The sequence below is a fragment of the Oncorhynchus mykiss genome, chromosome 5, assembly GCF_057628025.1.
Source record: "Oncorhynchus mykiss isolate SJ-2025 chromosome 5, ASM5762802v1, whole genome shotgun sequence".
NCBI lineage: Eukaryota > Metazoa > Chordata > Actinopteri > Salmoniformes > Salmonidae > Oncorhynchus > Oncorhynchus mykiss.
In genome coordinates this window covers 33,306,021-33,325,791 of record NC_143026.1, presented here as the reverse complement: position 1 = coordinate 33,325,791, position 19,771 = coordinate 33,306,021, and the positions used below count along the sequence as shown (strand labels likewise).

Here is a 19,771-nt window from a genome sequence, read left to right as displayed (position 1 = left end):
ACAAAACATTAAGAACACCTACTCTTTCAATGACATAAACTGACCAGATGAACCCAGTTGAAAGCTATGATCCGTTGTTGATTTAACTTTTTAAAATCCATTTAAAATCAGTGTAGATGAAGGGGAGGAGGCAGGTAAAAAAATTATTTTTAAACCTTGAGACATGGATTGTGTATGTGTGCCATTCAGATGGTGAATGGGCAAGACAAAATATTTAAGTGCCTTTGAACAGGGTACGCTGCTGGGTTTCTCGTGCACAACAGTTTCCTGTGTCTATCAAGAACGGTCCACCACACAAAGGACATCCAGCCAACTTGACACAACTGTGGGAAGCATTGGAGTCAACATGGACCAGCATCCCTGTGGATCGCTTGATACCTTGTAGAGTCCATTCACCAACGAATGGCTGTTCTGAGGGCAAAGGGGGATGCAACTCAATATTAGGAAATTGTTCTTAATGTTTTGTACACTCAGCGTATAATGCAGTGTAGTGATCCGACAATGATAAATAATCATAAGCAGATTTCTACCCCCACCCAGCGAAGCACTCAAAAGCTGCAAATGACAGAGTGGAATATGTGCTGCAATTTGAGAAAGACAGATCCCCTTTCATATAAACATTTTGTATGTCAAAAAGAAAATGGGTTAAGGGAGATTTCATGGCTGGTGGTGATGAGGCCTCACATTTCAGTCCTAAGGGAGAAAGTAAAGCCTGCACTTCCTGATCTGGTGTCATGTTTATCAATGTGTAAGTCAAGTATATCAGGAAATCTACTCAAAAAGTTTTGTGGGCATTTGTTGTATTTTTTTTCTTCCTGTGGCATTTGTATCAAATACTGTTTGTGGGACTTGTGGACAATACTTTTGAACCAATATACTCAGTGCTCACATGGTTCTGAAAAAAGGCTCGACAGCTAAATTGTGTAATATTAACTATTAGAGCATGGTGCTCCAAACTACAGCAGCATGACTAGTAAAAATAAGCTGTCTTTAACTCCATAATCACATATGTACAGTGTCTTCAGAAAGTGTGCATACCCCTCGACTTATTCCAGAGTTTGTTGCGTTACAGCCTGAACTGAAAATGTATAAAATGTTTTTTTCTCACCCATCTACACACAAAACTCAATGTTTAAAAATGTATTAAAAATTAAATACAGAAATAGGACATTTACATAAGTATTCACACCCCTGAGTCAATACTTTGTAGAAGCAGCTTTGGCAGCAATTACAGCTGTGAGTCTTTCTGGGTAAGTCTCTAAGAGCTTTCCACACCTGAATTGTGCAACACTTGCCCATTATTATTTTCAAAATTCTTCAAGCTTTGTCAAATTGGTTGTTGATCATTGCTAGACAACCATTTTCAGGTCTTGCCATAGATGTTCAAGTGGTCACACAGGAACATTCACTGTCATTTTGGTAAGCAAACCTAGTGTACATTTGGCCTTAGGTTATTGTCCTGCTGAAAGGTGAATTCATCTCCCAGTGTCTGGTGGAAAGCAGACAACCAGCTTTTCCTCTAGTATTTTGCCTGTGCTTAGCTCCATTCCGTTTATTTTTTATCCTGAAAAACTTCCCTGTCCTTAACGATTGCAAGCATATCCTTAACATGATGCAGCCACCTCTATGCTTGAAAATATGGAGACTGGTACTCAGTAATGTGTTGTGTTGGATTTGCCCCAAACATAAGGCTGTGTACGCAGGACATAAAGTACATTTTTTGGACACTTTTTTTTGTAGTTTTACTTTAGTGCCTTAATGCAAACAGGAGGCATGTTTTGGAATATTTGTATTCTTTACAGGCTCACTTCTTTTAGGTTAGTATTGTGAAGTAAACACGTTTTTTATCCATCCTCAGTTGTCTCCCATCACAGCCATTAAATCACAAATATAATTCCACTGACATTATGGGGTATTGTGTGTAGATCAGTGACACAAAATCTACATTTAATACATTTTAAATTCAGGCTATAACACAAGAAAATGTGGAAAAAGTCAAGGGGTTTGAATACTTTCGGACCCAATTCATTTTTCTGAAGCCTTTCACTGAATATGCATTTATAGCCATTTCAAAAAGCAGAACCTATTGTAGACTATCTTCACAATTTTCCTGTTCCTCTACTAATACTAACTAAAGAGACAAGCTGGCCACATGTTTCCGTTAAATGTTTGGGTCTCAAGTTAACAAACCCTACAGGCTGTCATTTTCTGGGACTTAAATAGAGAAACACCCTAGATGACAGGGCTACTTCCTTGTGGCAATGACATTTACACTTACATGGTTAAAGAAGTACTGCAGCTGTTCATTGGCCAGGTTGATGCAGAGCTGCTCAAAACGGTTAACAGCAAAATTCTCAAACCCGAAGATGTCGAGGATACCTGTATTACAGAACAAGAAAATAGAACAGTCAATCTGACATCGACCATCTCTACTTGCGATGAAGAAAACAGACGAAGAGTTTAGCAATTTTATTACATTTGAAGCCTTAAAAAGTTTCCCTTGAAACTCACCTATTTCACTGAGCTCAACGTCAAAGTCAACGTTGGGAGCCAGCAGTTCGTTAACTTTACTGACGATCCAGCCGAATACTCTCCCATAAGCCACTTTGGCGATGGAGTCCCTGGCATCTGCAAATACGCAACATATTAATGGAGTCAAGCTCTCTTGAAAACATTAATTGCATTTCCATATTGAGCTTTTGCTCCTTTTTCCCCCACTCCCATTGATGCTAAAAGCTGTCTCTATTTGCACTAGTTGGTCAGCCAAACATGGGCCTTATTTAAATACTCTAGGAGGAAGTTGTGGTCAGCTTACCCTCCCTAAATCCCAGCCTTAAACATTAGGGTGAAAACTCAAAGCTGTCCAAGTACCTCAAGGACATGCCTGGTTGGCACTAGTAATAAGCGCTAAAGACACACCACATTGATTGTACGAAACCGTATCATGTTCATACTTGTGTTCTAGCATTGTCAGGTATGTAGCTACACAAACATTGTGCTCTCCAGTTTCATGGAAAGACCCAGGGAAAGAGGAAACCGGACCCAGCATTAACCACCATGGAACCGTTAGTATCCATGGTGGTTAATACTAACTCAGGCCCTCCTTCGTAATGGCTAAGGTGATGGTGGTAGGGAAAGTTGATCCCGGACCAGTGCTTGAGTGTTTTTCTCCTTACCCTCAGCCTGCTGCTGGTTGTGCAGCCTGCGGATGGCTTCTCCTCTCATCACAGACAGAGTACAGGTCAGACTCCTCAGCAACTCCTCCTCCTGCACCCCAAACTGACCCTGAGAAGGCAAACACACACAAATATTAATCACACAAAAACATAGGTCTAAATAGAAAGTGCACAAAGCAGACAAGTTATATTTTACACAAAAAAAAAAAAAAAAAAAAAAAAAAAAAAAAAAAAAAAAAATCACTGCTAGGTTCATAAATAAACACTTAAACATTTAGACCACTGATATAAAGTGATACACTAGTATAGTGAGTGACACACCTTTCAACCAAAAGCAACCTCCATGCTAGCCCCAAGGCCCCTTTAACCCAGAAGTGGCCCTACTGAACATGCAAAGCTAAGGTCATGGCAATGCTAGGCATGCAAAATTCCTGCCAGATATCAAACAAAGGCCATCCTCAGACAATGATACTTTCAATTAATCAATTTCAAAAAGGGGAAACAGACCAAGTGCTGTAGATTTCACAATGTAGTACTACTTTATTACTAATTAGCCCTCAAAATGTATAGTTCAATCAAAATATACATTCTGCTCATGTCTGTATACCCAGTAGTATTCAGCGGACCAGTCAGCAACCCAACATTTTGGGTTTGTCTATATTAGCAACAGTTTAGCTGGTGATTCTCTGATCCACCTCTACGCAGACGACACCATTCTGTATACTTCTGGCCCTTCTTTGGACACTGTGTTAAACCTCCAAACAAGCTTGAATGCCATACAACCCTACTTCCATGGCCTCCAACTGCTCTTAAACGCTAGTAAAACTAAATGCATGCTCTTCAACCGATTGCTGCCCACACCCTCCTAACTAACATCACTACTCTGGACGGTTCTGACCTAGAATATGCGGACAACTACAAATACCTAGGTGTCTGGTTAGACTGTAAACTCTCCTTCCAGACTCACATTAAGCATCTCAAATCCAAAATTAAATCTAGAATTGGCTTCCTATATCGCAACAAAGACTACTTCACTCATGCTGCCAAACAAACCCTATTAAAACTGACTATCCTACCGATCCTTGACTTCGGTGATGTCATTTACAAAATAGCCCCCCCCTCCCCCCCAGTGGCCTGTTATTGTCCCCAGAACAAGGTGCACCTGTGATACTGCTGTTTAATCAACTTACAGCCCCCAGCACTCTACTCAGCAAACTGGATGTAGTCTATCACAGTGCCATCCGTTTTGTCACCAAAGCCCCATAATACTACCCACCACTGCAACCTGTATGCTCTCGTCCAGGTCATCTATAAATAAGTCTTTGCTAGGGAAAGCCTAGCACGCGCTCCAGCAGGTAATTTGTTTTTAAATGTATTTAACTAGGCAAGTCAGTTAAGAACAAATTCTTATTTTCAATGACGGCAAAGGAACACTGGGTTAACTACCTTGTTCAGGGGCAGAACAACAGATTATTTTTTTTTTACCTTGTCAGCTCGGGGATTTGATCTTGCAACCTTTCGGTTACTAGTCCAAAGATCTAACTACTAGGCTACCTGCCGCCCCAATTACTCTGTTGCCAATGACTGGAACGAATTGCAAAAATCACTGAAGCTGGAGTCTTATATCTCCCTCTCAAACTTTAAGCATCAGCTGTCAGAGAAGCTTACCAATCACTGTACCTGTACACAGCCAATCTGTAAATAGCACACCCAACTACCTCATCCCCATATTATTACATACTGGGGTGCAAAGAGCAAGAGGGTATCTCTAATTGCACATCATCATCATCTGCACATCTATCACTCCATTATTAATGAACTATTTATTGCCTACCTCCCTACATTTGCACACACTGCACATAGATTTAATATTTGTATTTTCTATTATGTTATTGACTGTACGTTTGTTTGTGCCACTCTGTTGTTTTTGTTGCACTGCTTTGCTTTATCTTGGCCAGGTCGCAGTTGTAAATGAGAACCTGTCTCAACTGGCCTACCTGGTTAAATAAAGGTGAAATAAATACAAATAAATCACCCCTGCTGTTAGAGCTAGAATCACCTCTATAACCAGGATCTGTGAAGTTGTTTTGCTCATATTAAAACTGGACAAAGGGCAGCTGATCCTACGTCAGTTGGAAGTACACCTAGCATTGTGAGCAATACCTCTCCATTCAACTCCAAATATAGCCCCTCGTGACCTTTTACAAGCACTGTGTCTTATCTGAGCTGGCCAGATGTCGGCTCAGCCCACCACCGCCAGCCTGCCTGCCTGGGAGGCTGCTTCTGGGGGAGTTACTGTGGAGGAGGGGGCAATCATTCACCTGTTTAAATAGAAGGCACACGTGTGTATGCACACACACATGCCACTATCACCTGTGGATCGGTGCATACAAGCATGTGGATCTATGCATACACAAACTAACGGACACAGTAGAACGTTTAAATATAATGCACATACACACGCAAACTAGTTGAACAGCACACCAAGAAACACACACCCCTTTCGCTAAAGTGTCTACACTGTGTCTCCAGGAGCAAGCAGCTGCCCATGTTAGAGCGGTCCATGGTCATTATAGCCTAGTGGTTGGAGCGTTGGACTAGTAACCGGTAGGTTGCAAGTTCAAACCCCCGAGCTGACAAGGTACAAATCTGTCGTTCTGCCCTGAACAGGCAGTTAACCCACTGTTCCTAGGCCGCCATTGAAAATAAGAATTTGTTCTTAACTGACTTGCCTAGTTAAATAAAGGTAAAATAAATAAAACAATTATGTGAGGACTGTAGCAATTGGCTCAACAATCCCCTTGTTTATTTTACTATGAATGCTCAGGATTGACAACACTAGTTTTTTCCCCTAACCGTAGTCCTTGGACACCTCTCTTCTGCTGTTTAAACCACTATAATGGATCAGTGAAGCAGCCTAAGCTGAGAGCTCCTGTACATAAGTATGTAAATATACAACTTCCTGACTGTTGCCAAGTTAAAATATCTGACTGGTGGTATTGACTAATGGAGTTGCTGGGCTAGTGGTAAATCAGTTTGTTTGTTTGGATTGGCTAGCTAGCTGGCTGGCTACGCAATCATTTTAAATGATGAAACACAGCACCGGCTTTTTGTGCCACCTGCCCCGGTTTCTAGAAGGCTTTGGCCTGCAGTGTGAGGAGATGAGAGGCTCGCCTAGTCTTCTGCCGCTTTAACAATTGCCGAAGCTTCACCCAGCTGGTTGCTACAATTTCGTTAGTTAACGAACCAACCTACCTACGGAGGAGGAACAGGAGACAAGGTGCCCGATGAAGAGCTCCGGACCGGACTGATCTCCCTCCATCCCGCTACCATTGCAGCTCCCGCCACTCAAGCTAGGCCTACTGCCCTTCTGAACTGTCTCAACCTTTCATCTGAAGTTGTGGAAGACCATCGTCCATCGTCCAATAACTACCAGAATGCTATAAGTTTATTTTGTAAGGGACTTTGAGATGCTCATTGTAATGAAAGGCACTATATAAAAAAAAAAATATATATATATAGACCCTATGAAACATGGGACCAACACTGTACATGTTGTGTTTATATATACAGTGCCTTGCGAAAGTATTCGGCCCCCTTGAACTTTGCGACCTTTTGCCACATTTCAGGCTTCAAACATAAAGATATAAAACTGTATTTTTTTGTGAAGAATCAACAACAAGTGGGACACAATCATGAAGTGGAACGACATTTATTGGATATTTCAAACTTTTTTAACAAATCAAAAACTGAAAAATTGGGCGTGCAAAATTATTCAGCCCCTTTACTTTCAGTGCAGCAAACTCTCTCCAGAAGTTCAGTGAGGATCTCTGAATGATCCAATGTTGACCTAAATGACTAATGATGATAAATACAATCCACCTGTGTGTAATCAAGTCTCCGTATAAATGCACCTGCACTGTGATAGTCTCAGAGGTCCGTTAAAAGCGCAGAGAGCATCATGAAGAACAAGGAACACACCAGGCAGGTCCGAGATACTGTTGTGAAGAAGTTTAAAGCCGGATTTGGATACAAACATTTTCCCAAGCTTTAAACATCCCAAGGAGCACTGTGCAAGCGATAATATTGAAATGGAAGGAGTATCAGACCACTGCAAATCTACCAAGACCTGGCCGTCCCTCTAAACTTTCAGCTCATACAAGGAGAAGACTGATCAGAGATGCAGCCAAGAGGCACATGATCACTCTGGATGAACTGCAGAGATCTACAGCTGAGGTGGGAGACTCTGTCCATAGGACAACAATCAGTCGTATATTGCACAAATCTGGCCTTTATGGAAGAGTGGCAAGAAGAAAGCCATTTCTTAAAGATATCCATAAAAAGTGTTGTTTAAAGTTTGCCACAAGCCACCTGGGAGACACACCAAACATGTGGAAGAAGGTGCTCTGGTCAGATGAAACCAAAATTGAACTTTTTGGCAACAATGCAAAACGTTATGTTTAGCGTAAAAGCAACACAGCTCATCACCCTGAACACACCATCCCCACTGTCAAACATGGTGGTGGCAGCATCATGGTTTGGGCCTGCTTTTCTTCAGCAGGGACAGGGAAGATGGTTAAAATTGATGGGAAGATGGATGGAGCCAAATACAGGACCATTCTGGAAGAAAACCTGATGGAGTCTGCAAAAGACCTGAGACTGGGACGGAGATTTGTCTTCCAACAAGACAATGATCCAAAACATAAAGCAAAATCTACAATGGAATGGTTCCAAAATAAACATATCCAGGTGTTAGAATGGCCAAGTCAAAGTCCAGACCTGAATCCAATCGAGAATCTGTGGAAAGAACTGAAAACTGCTGTTCACAAATGCTCTCCATCCAACCTCACTGAGCTGTTTTGCAAGGAGGAATGGGAAAAAATTTCAGTCTCTCGATGTGCAAAACTGATAGAGACATACCCCAAGCGACTTACAGCTGTAATCACAGCAAAAGGTGGCGCTACAAAGTATTAACTTAAGGGGCTGAATAATTTTGCACGGCCAATTTTTCAGTTTTTGATTTGTTAAAAAAGTTTGACATATCCAATAAATGTTGTTCCACTTCATGATTGTGTCCCACTTGTTGATTCTTCACAAAAAAATACAGTTTTATATCCTTACGTTTGAAGCCTGAAATGTGGCAAAAGGTCGCAAAGTTCAAGGGGGCCGAATACTTTCGCAAGGCACTGTATATATATAAACACAACATGTACAGTGTTGGTCCCATGTTTCATGAGCTGAAATAAAAGATCCCAGAAATGTTCCATATGCACAAAAATATAATTTTTCTCAAATTGACCACAGATTTGTTTACATCCTTTAGTGAGCATTTCTCCTTTGCCAAGATAATCCATCCACCTGACAGGTGTGTCATATCAATAAGTTGATTAAACAGCATGATCACAGGTGCACCTTGTGCTGGGGACAATAACAGGCCACTCTAAAATGTGCAGTTTTATCCCACAACACAGATGCCTCAAGTTGAGGGAGCATGCAATTGGCATGCTGACTGCAGGAATGTCCACCAGAGCTGTTGCTAGAGAATTTAATGTTAATTTATCTACCATAAGCTGCCTCCAACGTTGTTTTTGAGAATTTGGCAGTACGTCCAAACGGCCTCACAACAGCAGACCACGTGTAACCACGCCAGCCCAGGACCTCCACATACAGCTTCGTCTGAGGGGGTGCGTCAAAGTATTTCTGTCTGTAATAAAAAACTAATTCTGATTGTCTGGGCCTGGCTCCCAAGTGGCCCATCCATGGCCGCACCCTTGCCCAGTCATGTGAAATCCATAGATTAGGGTCTAATTTCTTTCTTTCAATTGACTGATTTCCTTATATGGGCAGTGATTTTTTATATTATTGTTTAACATAATTAACATCTCTGAGCCTTCTCGTATAATGAGTAATGAGGTTGGAGAACACATGGCTAGGAATCTGAGACCATTCCTTCATACAGAATCTCTCCAGAGCCTTCAAATTCTGAGATTTCCCGCTTGTGGACTCTCCTCTTCAACTCATCCCACAGGTATATCTATTATTATTAGTCCAACACATGGACTCTTCTACTGTTGGAACTGTTCTTGAAGTCTCTCTTTTGTTATGTCAATGTCAGGGAAACTATTAGAGGAAAACAAGCTAAATGGAAATTGCCTATTTGGAAAACACCCACAGGTCAATAAGGAAATTGTAAATGTTAACAGACTTGCTTCTGTAATTACTGTACTTCAGATAAAGGGAACCGTTAACAAACAAGGACAAAGGTGAATCAATTGACAAAAAGGACAAAGGTGAATTTATGGATTATTCATCAATCCATAAACATAAAAAAAGAGATCATCCTCAAGTTGGTAATAATTGAGACAGTATCTAAACCATGGCTCTCCAACCCTGTTCGTGGAGAGCTACCGTCCTGTAGGTTATCTAGCTCAACTGATTCTAGTAATTAGCTGGTTGGTAAGCTGAATCAGGTTATAGTAACTGGAACGAAAACCTACAGGAGGGTAGCTCTCCAGGAAAGTTGGAAAGCCCTGATCCAAATCATTTTCTTGTTAAGTAAAATAAGACGGGATGAAAGAAAAGGAGAGGAGGCTGTAGAGTAGACTCACGGCTGTGGCTTTGAGCCAGCCCATGGACTTGTCGGTGACCCTGAGTGCGTCGGTCTCTGTGGGCTCAAACATGATGTTTCCCAGAGAAAGGATCCCTGCTAGAATAGTCATCATGTCTACCTTCTCCTGATGACACAACATATACATACATATCAGTCCATTTTGTCAGTCAATCAATCATCAAATCAATTGGTCAATTATCTTTTGGTTAATCAGCTTATTCATCGACCCATTCGTTTATCAGTCAATCAACCAATTAGTCTAACATTAAAGTACATTCAGATGTTCATGGAGAAAATGTGAAATCCCAGCCCATGGCAATATGGACAATATGAGTTTGCTTTTATGACCGATATACTGTAAGAGGATGAGAAAGATCGTTTTCCAATGAGAGGTCTTACCTGTTCCTCAAATCCCACCATGTCCATGGCGTTACACACCTCACTGTACTTCTCCCCCCATTTCCTTACTATGTCCTCCGAGCCGTACCGCCCATTCAGATACCTGACAAGACACATAGCCACAGAAACACATTTATACAGATCTGATGGGTGAGCACAGATAACTACACACATAGGCTTCATATGAAGGAATGAGGGTAAATACATTATGCATCTCTGATAGACAAACACTTTGAGGCTTCTACATTGGTGCACTGTATTGTAAAGGCTGTACAACATAGTAGGGCACAACAACTACATTGTATGGTAGGCCTCTACAAACACCACATTGTTTGAATACCTAGCATTTCACTCCAGGCCTGTTCAACTGTCAAGAAGAAGAAGTGAAATACAAGTAGCATATACATACTGTAGAACACTGAGGACTATGTGGTCGCTACTTGTATAAGCCATGAGAACCAAAAAAGACAGGAATATTAGACCTAGATAGCAGAGTTTCAAAACAAACACCTTGGTTTATGCCAGGAAAAAAGATGAATTACTTAGACACACTTAGGTACAGCTTGAAACTGTGATAAGAAAGTGACAAGAAGAAAATATTATATATTGTATAATTTTATATGAGTTATTATAGGAAGATAGTCAGCTTAATTATCTTGGGCTCCCGAGTGGCGCAGTGGTCTAAGGCACTGCATCTCAGTGCTAGAGGCGTCACTACAGACCCTGGTTCGATTCCAGGCTGTATCACAGTCGCGATTGGCCCAGCCTTGTCTGGGTTAGTGTTTGGCCGGGCTAGGATGTCATTGTAAATAAGAATTTGTTCTTAATTGACTTGTCTAGATAAATAAAGCTTGAATAAAAAAATTAAGTCAGTATCTCACCCTGCAGAGAACATTACAGTAAGATGACATCATGGCTATTAGTGATTATAGAGTGTGTGAACTATGACACCTTGATGACAGTGTGGTATTTTTGAACTGATTCCCAGACCACACTCACTGTATCCTGTTGAGGAAACATTGCATAGTGATTACATCACAGTTGGACCCACCTGTACTGCGTGGGGTCCAGGAGTCCATACATGTCTTTGTCTTCCGGGGAGATGCCCGCCAGCATGCAGTAGAAGATATGGAAGTTCCTCTCGCCCTCATCCTGGTGGACCACACGAGACTTCTCCAGGAGGTACTCGTTGATCTTAGCTCCTTTGACTGTTAGATCACAGCACCATACACATACAGGTTCAGTGTTACAACACATTATACGCTAAAATAGGTCGTCCTGGATCTGAATGTTTTTGTCGTATCAATGTAATCATCACGTAATTCACAGGACATACTTTCTCTCGCAAGTGTATAAATAAACTCATTTTAACGTAAGCACACGCCAATAGATGATTCAAAAACTTCACACACACACACACACACACACACACCTGAGGAGTTGTGGAAGCGCAGCTGAATGTACTTCCCGAAGCGACTGCTGTTGTCATTCATCACAGTCTGGGCATTGCCAAAGGCCTCCAGCAGAGGATTCACCTAGAAATACCATACAGTACAAGATTAGTACAGCTCCAGAACTTACATGATAGTGATCCTAAATGGGGCCAGGAGTTTGCCGTGACCAAGCCCCAATCATAAAGACATAAATAGATTCTTGACATCCATTTGCAACCTTCCATGAGGCATCAACAGTACTAGAGTAATTAAAGGCTGTGTTAATATGAAACCCCAATACCAGAGCAGCAACATCAAGAGTTCTCCACTTTGCATGGAGGAAATGAATACCCAAGACAAAGGTCATTGGATTAATTAGAAAATTAATTGTATCTGACACCTCAGGAGAATAGAGGAAGTGGAAGTTGAAAGTAGAAGACAATACATGCTCTTATTCAGGGACAAACAGCAGGCTCATTGTAGCTGTAAAAATAAATGGACATCTTTTACTTGATATTACAAGTCATGTCAGTGTGTTGAAATCTAACAGGCCATTGGAATTGATGTGGTGGTGAGGACTTAACCAGTGTGCAAAAGTTAACAGTAAACATACAGAAGAATGCAGTAAGAGCACTAGACTTGTTTTTTTCGACAATGTTGTTAAACAAATTGTAATGCAACCAATGTCCTAGTTGGCTGTCCCCACACTGAGAGGATTGCATTCTGAGATAGGAGTTGTTTTTTCAAACCAGTGGCAAATCAATGACACAGGACATCCTGTCAACATACAGTATGTCACCCTTATAACTTCACATCTAAATGCTCACTTCCTCCATCCCTTCAATTACACGGCCAACTGTTGAGAACAGTCAGAGGGTAGAACCTCTACCATATTTTGGATCAGTCAAGTGAGGTTGTAAATACTATTTACTTGTTCCAGGGAGCACCTTTATAAAACAATTGTTTGGTGTGAACAGTGAGTTATGAAAAAAATAGTTTGTAGAAATTGCATTATGAGTATTTATTTGGACTCGGAGAACCTAAGTTAGTCTCAAACTCATCAGAAGAACGCAAGAGAACAGCAGGAGGAAATGGAAGATGTAAAAGTCTGGAAAATATGTTGTTTTAACTGCTGGAAGTCTCTGTGCTCCCTCTACGGCGCTTCCAATTCTCCCTGCTCCGCTCAGCAGACACACACAATTGTGGGGCATAGAGAAAGTAGTGACTTTGAACATGTGGCCATCTCTGGCAAAGCATATTTCCATTCTTACTGTATGTTGTCTAGTTTTGGTCTGTTAAACTACATTTCCCACTCTTCCAAAAAGGTGTAGAATACTAGAGAGAACATGCATCTGTAACACTTCCGTGTAAGAGAATAAGTAGTGAATGTACATGGACCTAGTACTACAGAATACTGACTTAAGAAATACTGTACAAGATCATCTACTCTAATCACATCAATACTGTATGTACCCTTGAATAACGTTAGTGTAATATAAACGTTTTGTCAAACACAGGCTTTTGCTGAACCCTAGCTCATAGCCAAGGAGCCAGCCAATCACTCCCACCAAGTCCCAGAGATACAATTCCCTAGAAAGGCCGGCAGAATTTCCCACACTTCAAGAATTTTCCTCAAGACCATCGGTCTCATCTCGTCTCCCACAGATAGCTTCTCGAGCGTGAGAGAGGAGAACCCAAAGAAAGACATCGGTCATGTCTGTTTGTTTACCATTATACTCATCACAGTCGGGACGCCAAGAGGATGTAACAGGTATGATATTTAATTTGCGTTTCCAAAATGGTGGGAAGGAAGTTTCTCTTGGGTTGTGGCAGAAAACCAGAAACATGACCAATTAGTGAAAAAAATATCAGAATTGGGCAGCCTTAGGGCCAACTGAACTTGCCGAGTCTTGCCTGCGGCAAACAATAGGCAACCGGAGACTAGTTCCTACGAGAGGTGTGCAATGAACTGAGGTCTATGCTAATTGGTTAATTTCCCAAGTGTGGGTCTCTGCATAGTGCATGGTGTGCTCTGTTTGTTGGAACAGAAGTGTGAACACTGGGGCATCAGGTAATCTAACCTGTTCAAGATTATTATACCCTCTAGAACACACACATCTTTATCACTGCTACATCTTCTGACTAAACAGCGGGCAGGACTATGATAATACAACAAATAAAAGGCCTTTTTTTTCATGCAAACATTACATGTCATGGTTTCTCTCCCATAAAAGCCATGTCAACCTGAAGGTGGGACCGTAAAAGAACAAAGTAGGACAATAAATGGCCCGTTTTCCACTGAATGACTGCCAAAAATGGCTGACTCACAGACGTTGGAATGAGTGTTCAGAGCAGGTCACGAGTCCCCGGCCAACCCTATATTTATCTGCACACAGAGATGAGCATCAAGGTGGTGATGTCATCAAGGTGTGATCACACATCCTTCATGTGCCAGTGCTACGGTTGCTGTATACAAGTTGACAAACTGGATCAGTGTTTGGGGCAACCTCATCCAACGCCCATTCAGCTATGCTCGAGGCAAAAAGAAGAATGTTCCATTCCATGTTCATTTAAATTGAGGTATGAGAGCAAGCCTGAGGTGTGGTAGAAGGGTTGTGTCGAAATAAGTCTACTCTGTTAGCTGCAGTATCGCTCTCCCATATCTGCAGCACCCAACCCAATTGTTATTACTCTTATTTGTCTGATATACACTGAGCATACAAAACATTAACATGACAAATCAAATCGTATTAGTCACCTGCACCGAATACAGCAGGTGTAGACCTTAGTGAAATGCTTACTTACGAGCCCCTAACCAATAATGCAGTTAAAAAAAAAATATGGATAATTAATAAAAGTAACAAGTAATTAAAGAGCAGCAGTAAAAAAACAATAGCGAGACTATATACACAGGGGGGTACTGGTAGAGTCAATGTGCGGGGGTTAGTTGAGGTAATATATACAAGTGGGTAGAGTTAAAGTAACCACGCATAGATGAGAACAGAGCATAGCAGCGGCGTAATGGAGGGGGGGGGGGGGGGGGGGCATTTGATTAGGTGTTCAGCAGTCTTATCGCTTGGGGGCAGAAGTTGTTTAGAAGCCGCTTGGTCCTACACTAGGCGCTGTGGTATCGCTTGCCGTGTGGTAGCAGAGAGAACAGTCTATCAACTAGGGTGGCTGGAGTCTTTGACAATTTTTAGGGCGATCCTCTGACACCGCCTGGTATAGAGGTCCTGGATGGCTGGTAGCTTGGCCCCAGTGATGTACTGGGCCGTTCGCACTATCCTCTGTAGTGCCTTGCAGTCGGAGGCCGAGCACTTGCCATACCAGGCAATGATGCAACTGGTCAGGCTGCTCTCGATGGTGCAGCTGTAGAACCTTTTGAGAATCTGAGGACCCATGCCAAATATTTTCAGTCTCCTGAGGGGGAATAGGTTTTGTCGTGCCCTCTTCACGACTGTCTTGGTATGCTTGGACCATGTTAGTTTGCTGGTGATGTGGACACCAAGGAACTTGAAGCTCTCAACCTGCTCCACTTTAGCCCCGTCGATGAGAATGGGGGCATGCTCTGTCCTCTTTTTCCTGTAGTCCACGATCATCTCCTTAGTCTTGATCACGTTGAGGGAGAGGTTGTCCTGGCACCACACGGCCAGGTCTCTGACCTCTTCCCTATAGGCTGTCTCATCATTGTCGGTGATCAGGCCTACCACTGTTGTGTCATCGGCAAACTTAATGATGGTGTTGGAGTCGTGCAGTTATGAGTGAACAGGGAGTACAGGAGGGGACTGAGCACGCACCCTTGAGGGGCCCCTGTGTTGTGGATCAGCATGGCGGATGTGTTGCTACCTACCCTTACTACCTGGGGGCGGCCCATCAGGAAGTCCATGATCCAGTTGCAGAGGGAGGTGTTTAGTCACAGGATCCTTAGCTTATTGATGAGCTTTGAGGGCACTATGGTGTTGAACGCTGAGCTGTAGTCAATGAATAGCATTCTCACATAGGAGTTCCTTTTGTCCAGGTGGGAAAGGGATGTGTGGAGTGCAATAGAGATCGCATCATCTGTGCATCGGTTGGGTCGGTATGCAAATTGGAGTGGGTCTAGGGTTTCTGGGATAATGGTGTTAATGTGAGCCATGACCAGCTTTTCAAAGCACTTCATGGCTACAGACGTGAGTGCTACGGGACGGTAGTCATTTAGGCAGGTTATCTTAGTGTTCTTGGGCACAGGCATAGAATGATCAGGTGAATCCAGGTAAAAGCTATGATCCCTTATTGAAGTCACTTGCTAAATCCACTTTAAATCTGTGTAGATGAAGGGAAGGAGACAGGTTAAAAAGCCTTGAGACATGGATTGTGTAAGTGTGCCATTCAGAGGATGAATTGGCAAGACAAAATATTTAAGTGCCATTGAACAGGGTATGATAGTAGGTGCCAGGCGCAACGGTTTGTGTCAAGAACTGCAACGCTGCTGGGTTTTTCACACTAAATATAGTTTCCCGTGTGTATCAAGTAGGGTCCACCACCCAAAGGACATCCAGCCAACTTGACACAACTGTGGGAAGCATTGAAGACAACAGCATCCCTGGCTCAATATTAGGAAGTTGTTCCTAATGTTTGCTATACTCAGTGTAAGTGAGCATTATTATAGATGTAATAGAGCTCTAGCTTACTGGCAATATATGTTGCTCCGTGTTAGCATTAGATAAGAGAATTACAAATGTCTTTCTTGACATATATTGGGGTAGTATTGAGGTCTTACCTGTAATATCTGTTGCTCCAGCTGAGAGTTGGCTCTGCACAGCTCCATGATCTGTCTGAGCAGCAGCTTGGTGCTCTCCGTCTTTCCTGCTCCACTCTCCCCACTACGGTTACGGTAAAAGACTCCATTAGAAATAACTGGCAGTGTATCATTTGAGTTACGTAGTACGTCTGTAGTATGACATTGAATATAGATAGACATGATCAATTTCTCAAATATAAAGGGGGAAAAAAAGCAGTGTATTGCCATCATACACAGACTACGAAGATACAGAGCGCACCACTAATATTGGCATGCTTGGTAAATATGAGCAAAACGGGCAGTGATTTTTTTATATTATTGTTTAACATAATTAACATCTCTGAGCCTTCTCGTATAATGAGTAATGAGGTTGGAGAACACATGGCTAGGAATCTGATACCATTCCTCTATACAGAATCTCTCCAGAGCCTTCAAATTCTGAGATTTCCCGCTTGTGGACCCTCCTCTTCAGCTCATCCCACAGGTTTTCTATGGGGTTTAGGTCAGGGGACTGAGATGGCATGGCAAAACCTTGGTTCTGTGGTCAGTGAACAATGTGTGTTGATTTGAGGTGTGCTTTGGATCATTGTCCTGCTGGAAGATCCAACCACGGCCCAGTTTAAACTTCCTAGCAGAGGCAGTCAGGTTTTGATTTAATATCTGCTGGTACTTGATAGAGTCCATGATACCATGTATCCTAACAAGTTGTCTAGGTCCTTTGGAAGAAATACAGGCCTACAACAAAGATCCACCACCATACTTCACAGTGAGGATGTGGTCATTTTCTGCATGGATATGTCTCTGTCTATGCCAAACCCACCTCTGGTGTTTGTTTCCAAAAAGCTCTATTTTGTCCTCATCTGACCATAGAATCCGGTCCCATTGAAAGTTCCAGTAACATTTGGCAAACTGTAAACACTTGAGTTTGTTGTTTGATGACAGCATAGGCTTTTTTTATTGCAACCCTCCCAAACAACTTGCGGTTATGTAGACGTCGTCTAATCGTAGTTTTGGAGACTTTCTGACCCCAACACCCAACTAACGTCTGCAATTCTCCAGCTGTGATCCTTGGAGATTTTTTGGCCACTCTAACCATCGTCTTCACTGTGCGTGGGGTCAATATAGACACACGTCCTCTTCCTGGCCGATTGTTAACATCTCCAGTTGCTTTAAAAACTTCTTAATTATTGCCCCAATATTGGAAATGGGCATTTTCAACCGTTGAGACATTTTCTTATAGCCATTTCCTGATTTGTGCAGCTCAACAACCTTTTGTCGCACATCATTCTCGGGTCTTTCCCATAGTGATGGATGACTATCGGAACTTGGCCTGTCGCACCTCATATTTATACCCCAGTGAAACAGGAAGTCATGGCTTACCACTTAAGTGTTCCTAATCACTCAGGTGAGCTTAAAATATGAATGGGAATATACTTCAGTTAGATTTTACTCATAAGAATTTGTGGCACACAAAAACGTTTCACATTTATTTTAATCATTACACTTCAATTAAAAGGTTAGATTTTTGTGAATATTTTGAATGAAAAGACCAAGAGGACAAACAGCAAAGACATTTTCTTCACAGCCCGTTTTGCTCATATTTACCAAGTGTGCCAATATTAGTGGATGGCACTATATACCTTTTGAACACTGTGACTAAGATTAAATTTGGCAAAGATAACACAATATCACTACAATATCAGCTCAGAACGTCATCCTACCTTTTCGGGTTTCTAGTGACCAAGAATTAGAAAGACATTTGGCAGCCAAATTGCAGGAGCTTGATATGTCTCTACCAAATTGATAAGCTGTACACATGAGTAGTACTTGAAAACCAGTGCAGGGTTTTGCATGAGCAATAGGACTTGCAAATGTGCATGTGCTGCTGATAGTGCCTTCACTGTATGTAGTCTACACTCTGTTGATGCCACCATGCTGCTTCCTGCCAAGGGGAGAAAGCCAAGCATGGCCTAGGGATTTGTGATAAGCTCTGATTGCAAATGGCATTTTACTAATAGATGTTTAGATAGACCTTTTTTCATTTCAATGCTGGGCATGTTTCCATGACATCATCACTGGTTGTTTTTCCAGTATAACCTCAGTCTTGACTTTCTGCATGATGTTTGCTTCAGAACTCTCTACATTTCCCAACTGCAAGCCCAAGAACTACATTCATAGTTCAAAATCCTGGGAGAACTGATAATGCCTGGCTGTTGAATGAATTACTTCCTTATCCCATTTAGAGTCTAGACTCCATTGCAACTCTTTAGCATGTTTATTGGCCTCCAATGAAGCGAGATCAACACCCATGTTATAAAATAGATATATTACCTATGAGACATACATTCCCTTTGTCGGACCCTTTCTCATTGTTAAAAATAGAGGTGTTATTTACATGCTAATGTGTGGTTATACCTACAGTGCCTTGCGAAAGTATCGGCCCCCTTGCGACCTTTTGCCACATTTCAGGCTTCAAACATAAAGATATAAAACTGTATTTTTTGTGAAGAATCAACAACAAGTGGGACACAATCATGAAGTGGAACGACATTTATTGGATATTTCAAACTTTTTTAACAAATCAAAAACTGAAAAATTGGGCGTGCAAAATTATTCAGCCCCTTTACTTTCAGTGCAGCAAACTCTCTCCAGAAGTTCAGTGAGGATCCAATGTTGACCTAAATGACTAATGATGATAAATACAATCCAAATACAATCCACCTGTGTGTATTGTGGAATGCTTGACACCTTGCAGCGTCCTTGTGGAATGCTTGACACCTTGCAGCGTCCTTGTGGAATGCTTGACACCTTGCAGCGTCCTTGTGGAATGCTTGACACCTTGCAGCGTCCTTGTGGAATGCTTGACACCTTGCAGCGTCCTTGTGGAATGCTTGACACCTTGCAGCGTCCTTGTGGAATGCTTGACACCTTGCAGCGTCCTTGTGGAATGCTTGACACCTTGCAGCGTCCTTGTGGAATGCTTGACACCTTGCAGCGTCCTTGTGGAATGCTTGACACCTTGCAGCGTCCTTGTGGAATGCTTGACACCTTGCAGCGTCCTTGTGGAATGCTTGACACCTTGCAGCGTCCTTGTGGAATGCTTGACACCTTGCAGCGTCCTTGTGGAATGCTTGACACCTTGCAGCGTCCTTGTGGAATGCTTGACACCTTGCAGCGTCCTTGTGGAATGCTTGACACCTTGCAGCGTCCTTGTGGAATGCTTGACACCTTGCAGCGTCCTTGTGGAATGCTTGACACCTTGCAGCGTCCTTGTGGAATGCTTGACACCTTGCAGAGTCCTTGCCCCGACAAATTGAGGCTGTACTGACGGCAAAAGAGGGTGCAACTCAATATTAGAAAGGTGTTCCTAATG

At 42.2% G+C, this 19,771-nt stretch overlaps 1 protein-coding gene across 1 annotated transcript in view; it reads right to left on the bottom strand.

Moving 5' to 3' along the window:
- unm_sa41569 (un-named sa41569) overlaps positions 1-19,771 on the bottom strand; it is a 51,301-nt gene that overhangs the window by 21,198 nt on the left and 10,332 nt on the right. The window contains exons 4-11 of the mRNA XM_090234540.1: positions 16,378-16,480; positions 11,618-11,720; positions 11,237-11,393; positions 10,186-10,288; positions 9,785-9,910; positions 3,177-3,285; positions 2,512-2,628; positions 2,279-2,379 (exon numbers count right to left, since the gene is read on the bottom strand). Coding sequence (XP_090090666.1) covers positions 2,279-2,379; positions 2,512-2,628; positions 3,177-3,285; positions 9,785-9,910; positions 10,186-10,288; positions 11,237-11,393; positions 11,618-11,720; positions 16,378-16,480 — 919 coding nt within the window. The remainder of the gene's footprint in view (positions 1-2,278; positions 2,380-2,511; positions 2,629-3,176; positions 3,286-9,784; positions 9,911-10,185; positions 10,289-11,236; positions 11,394-11,617; positions 11,721-16,377; positions 16,481-19,771) is intronic.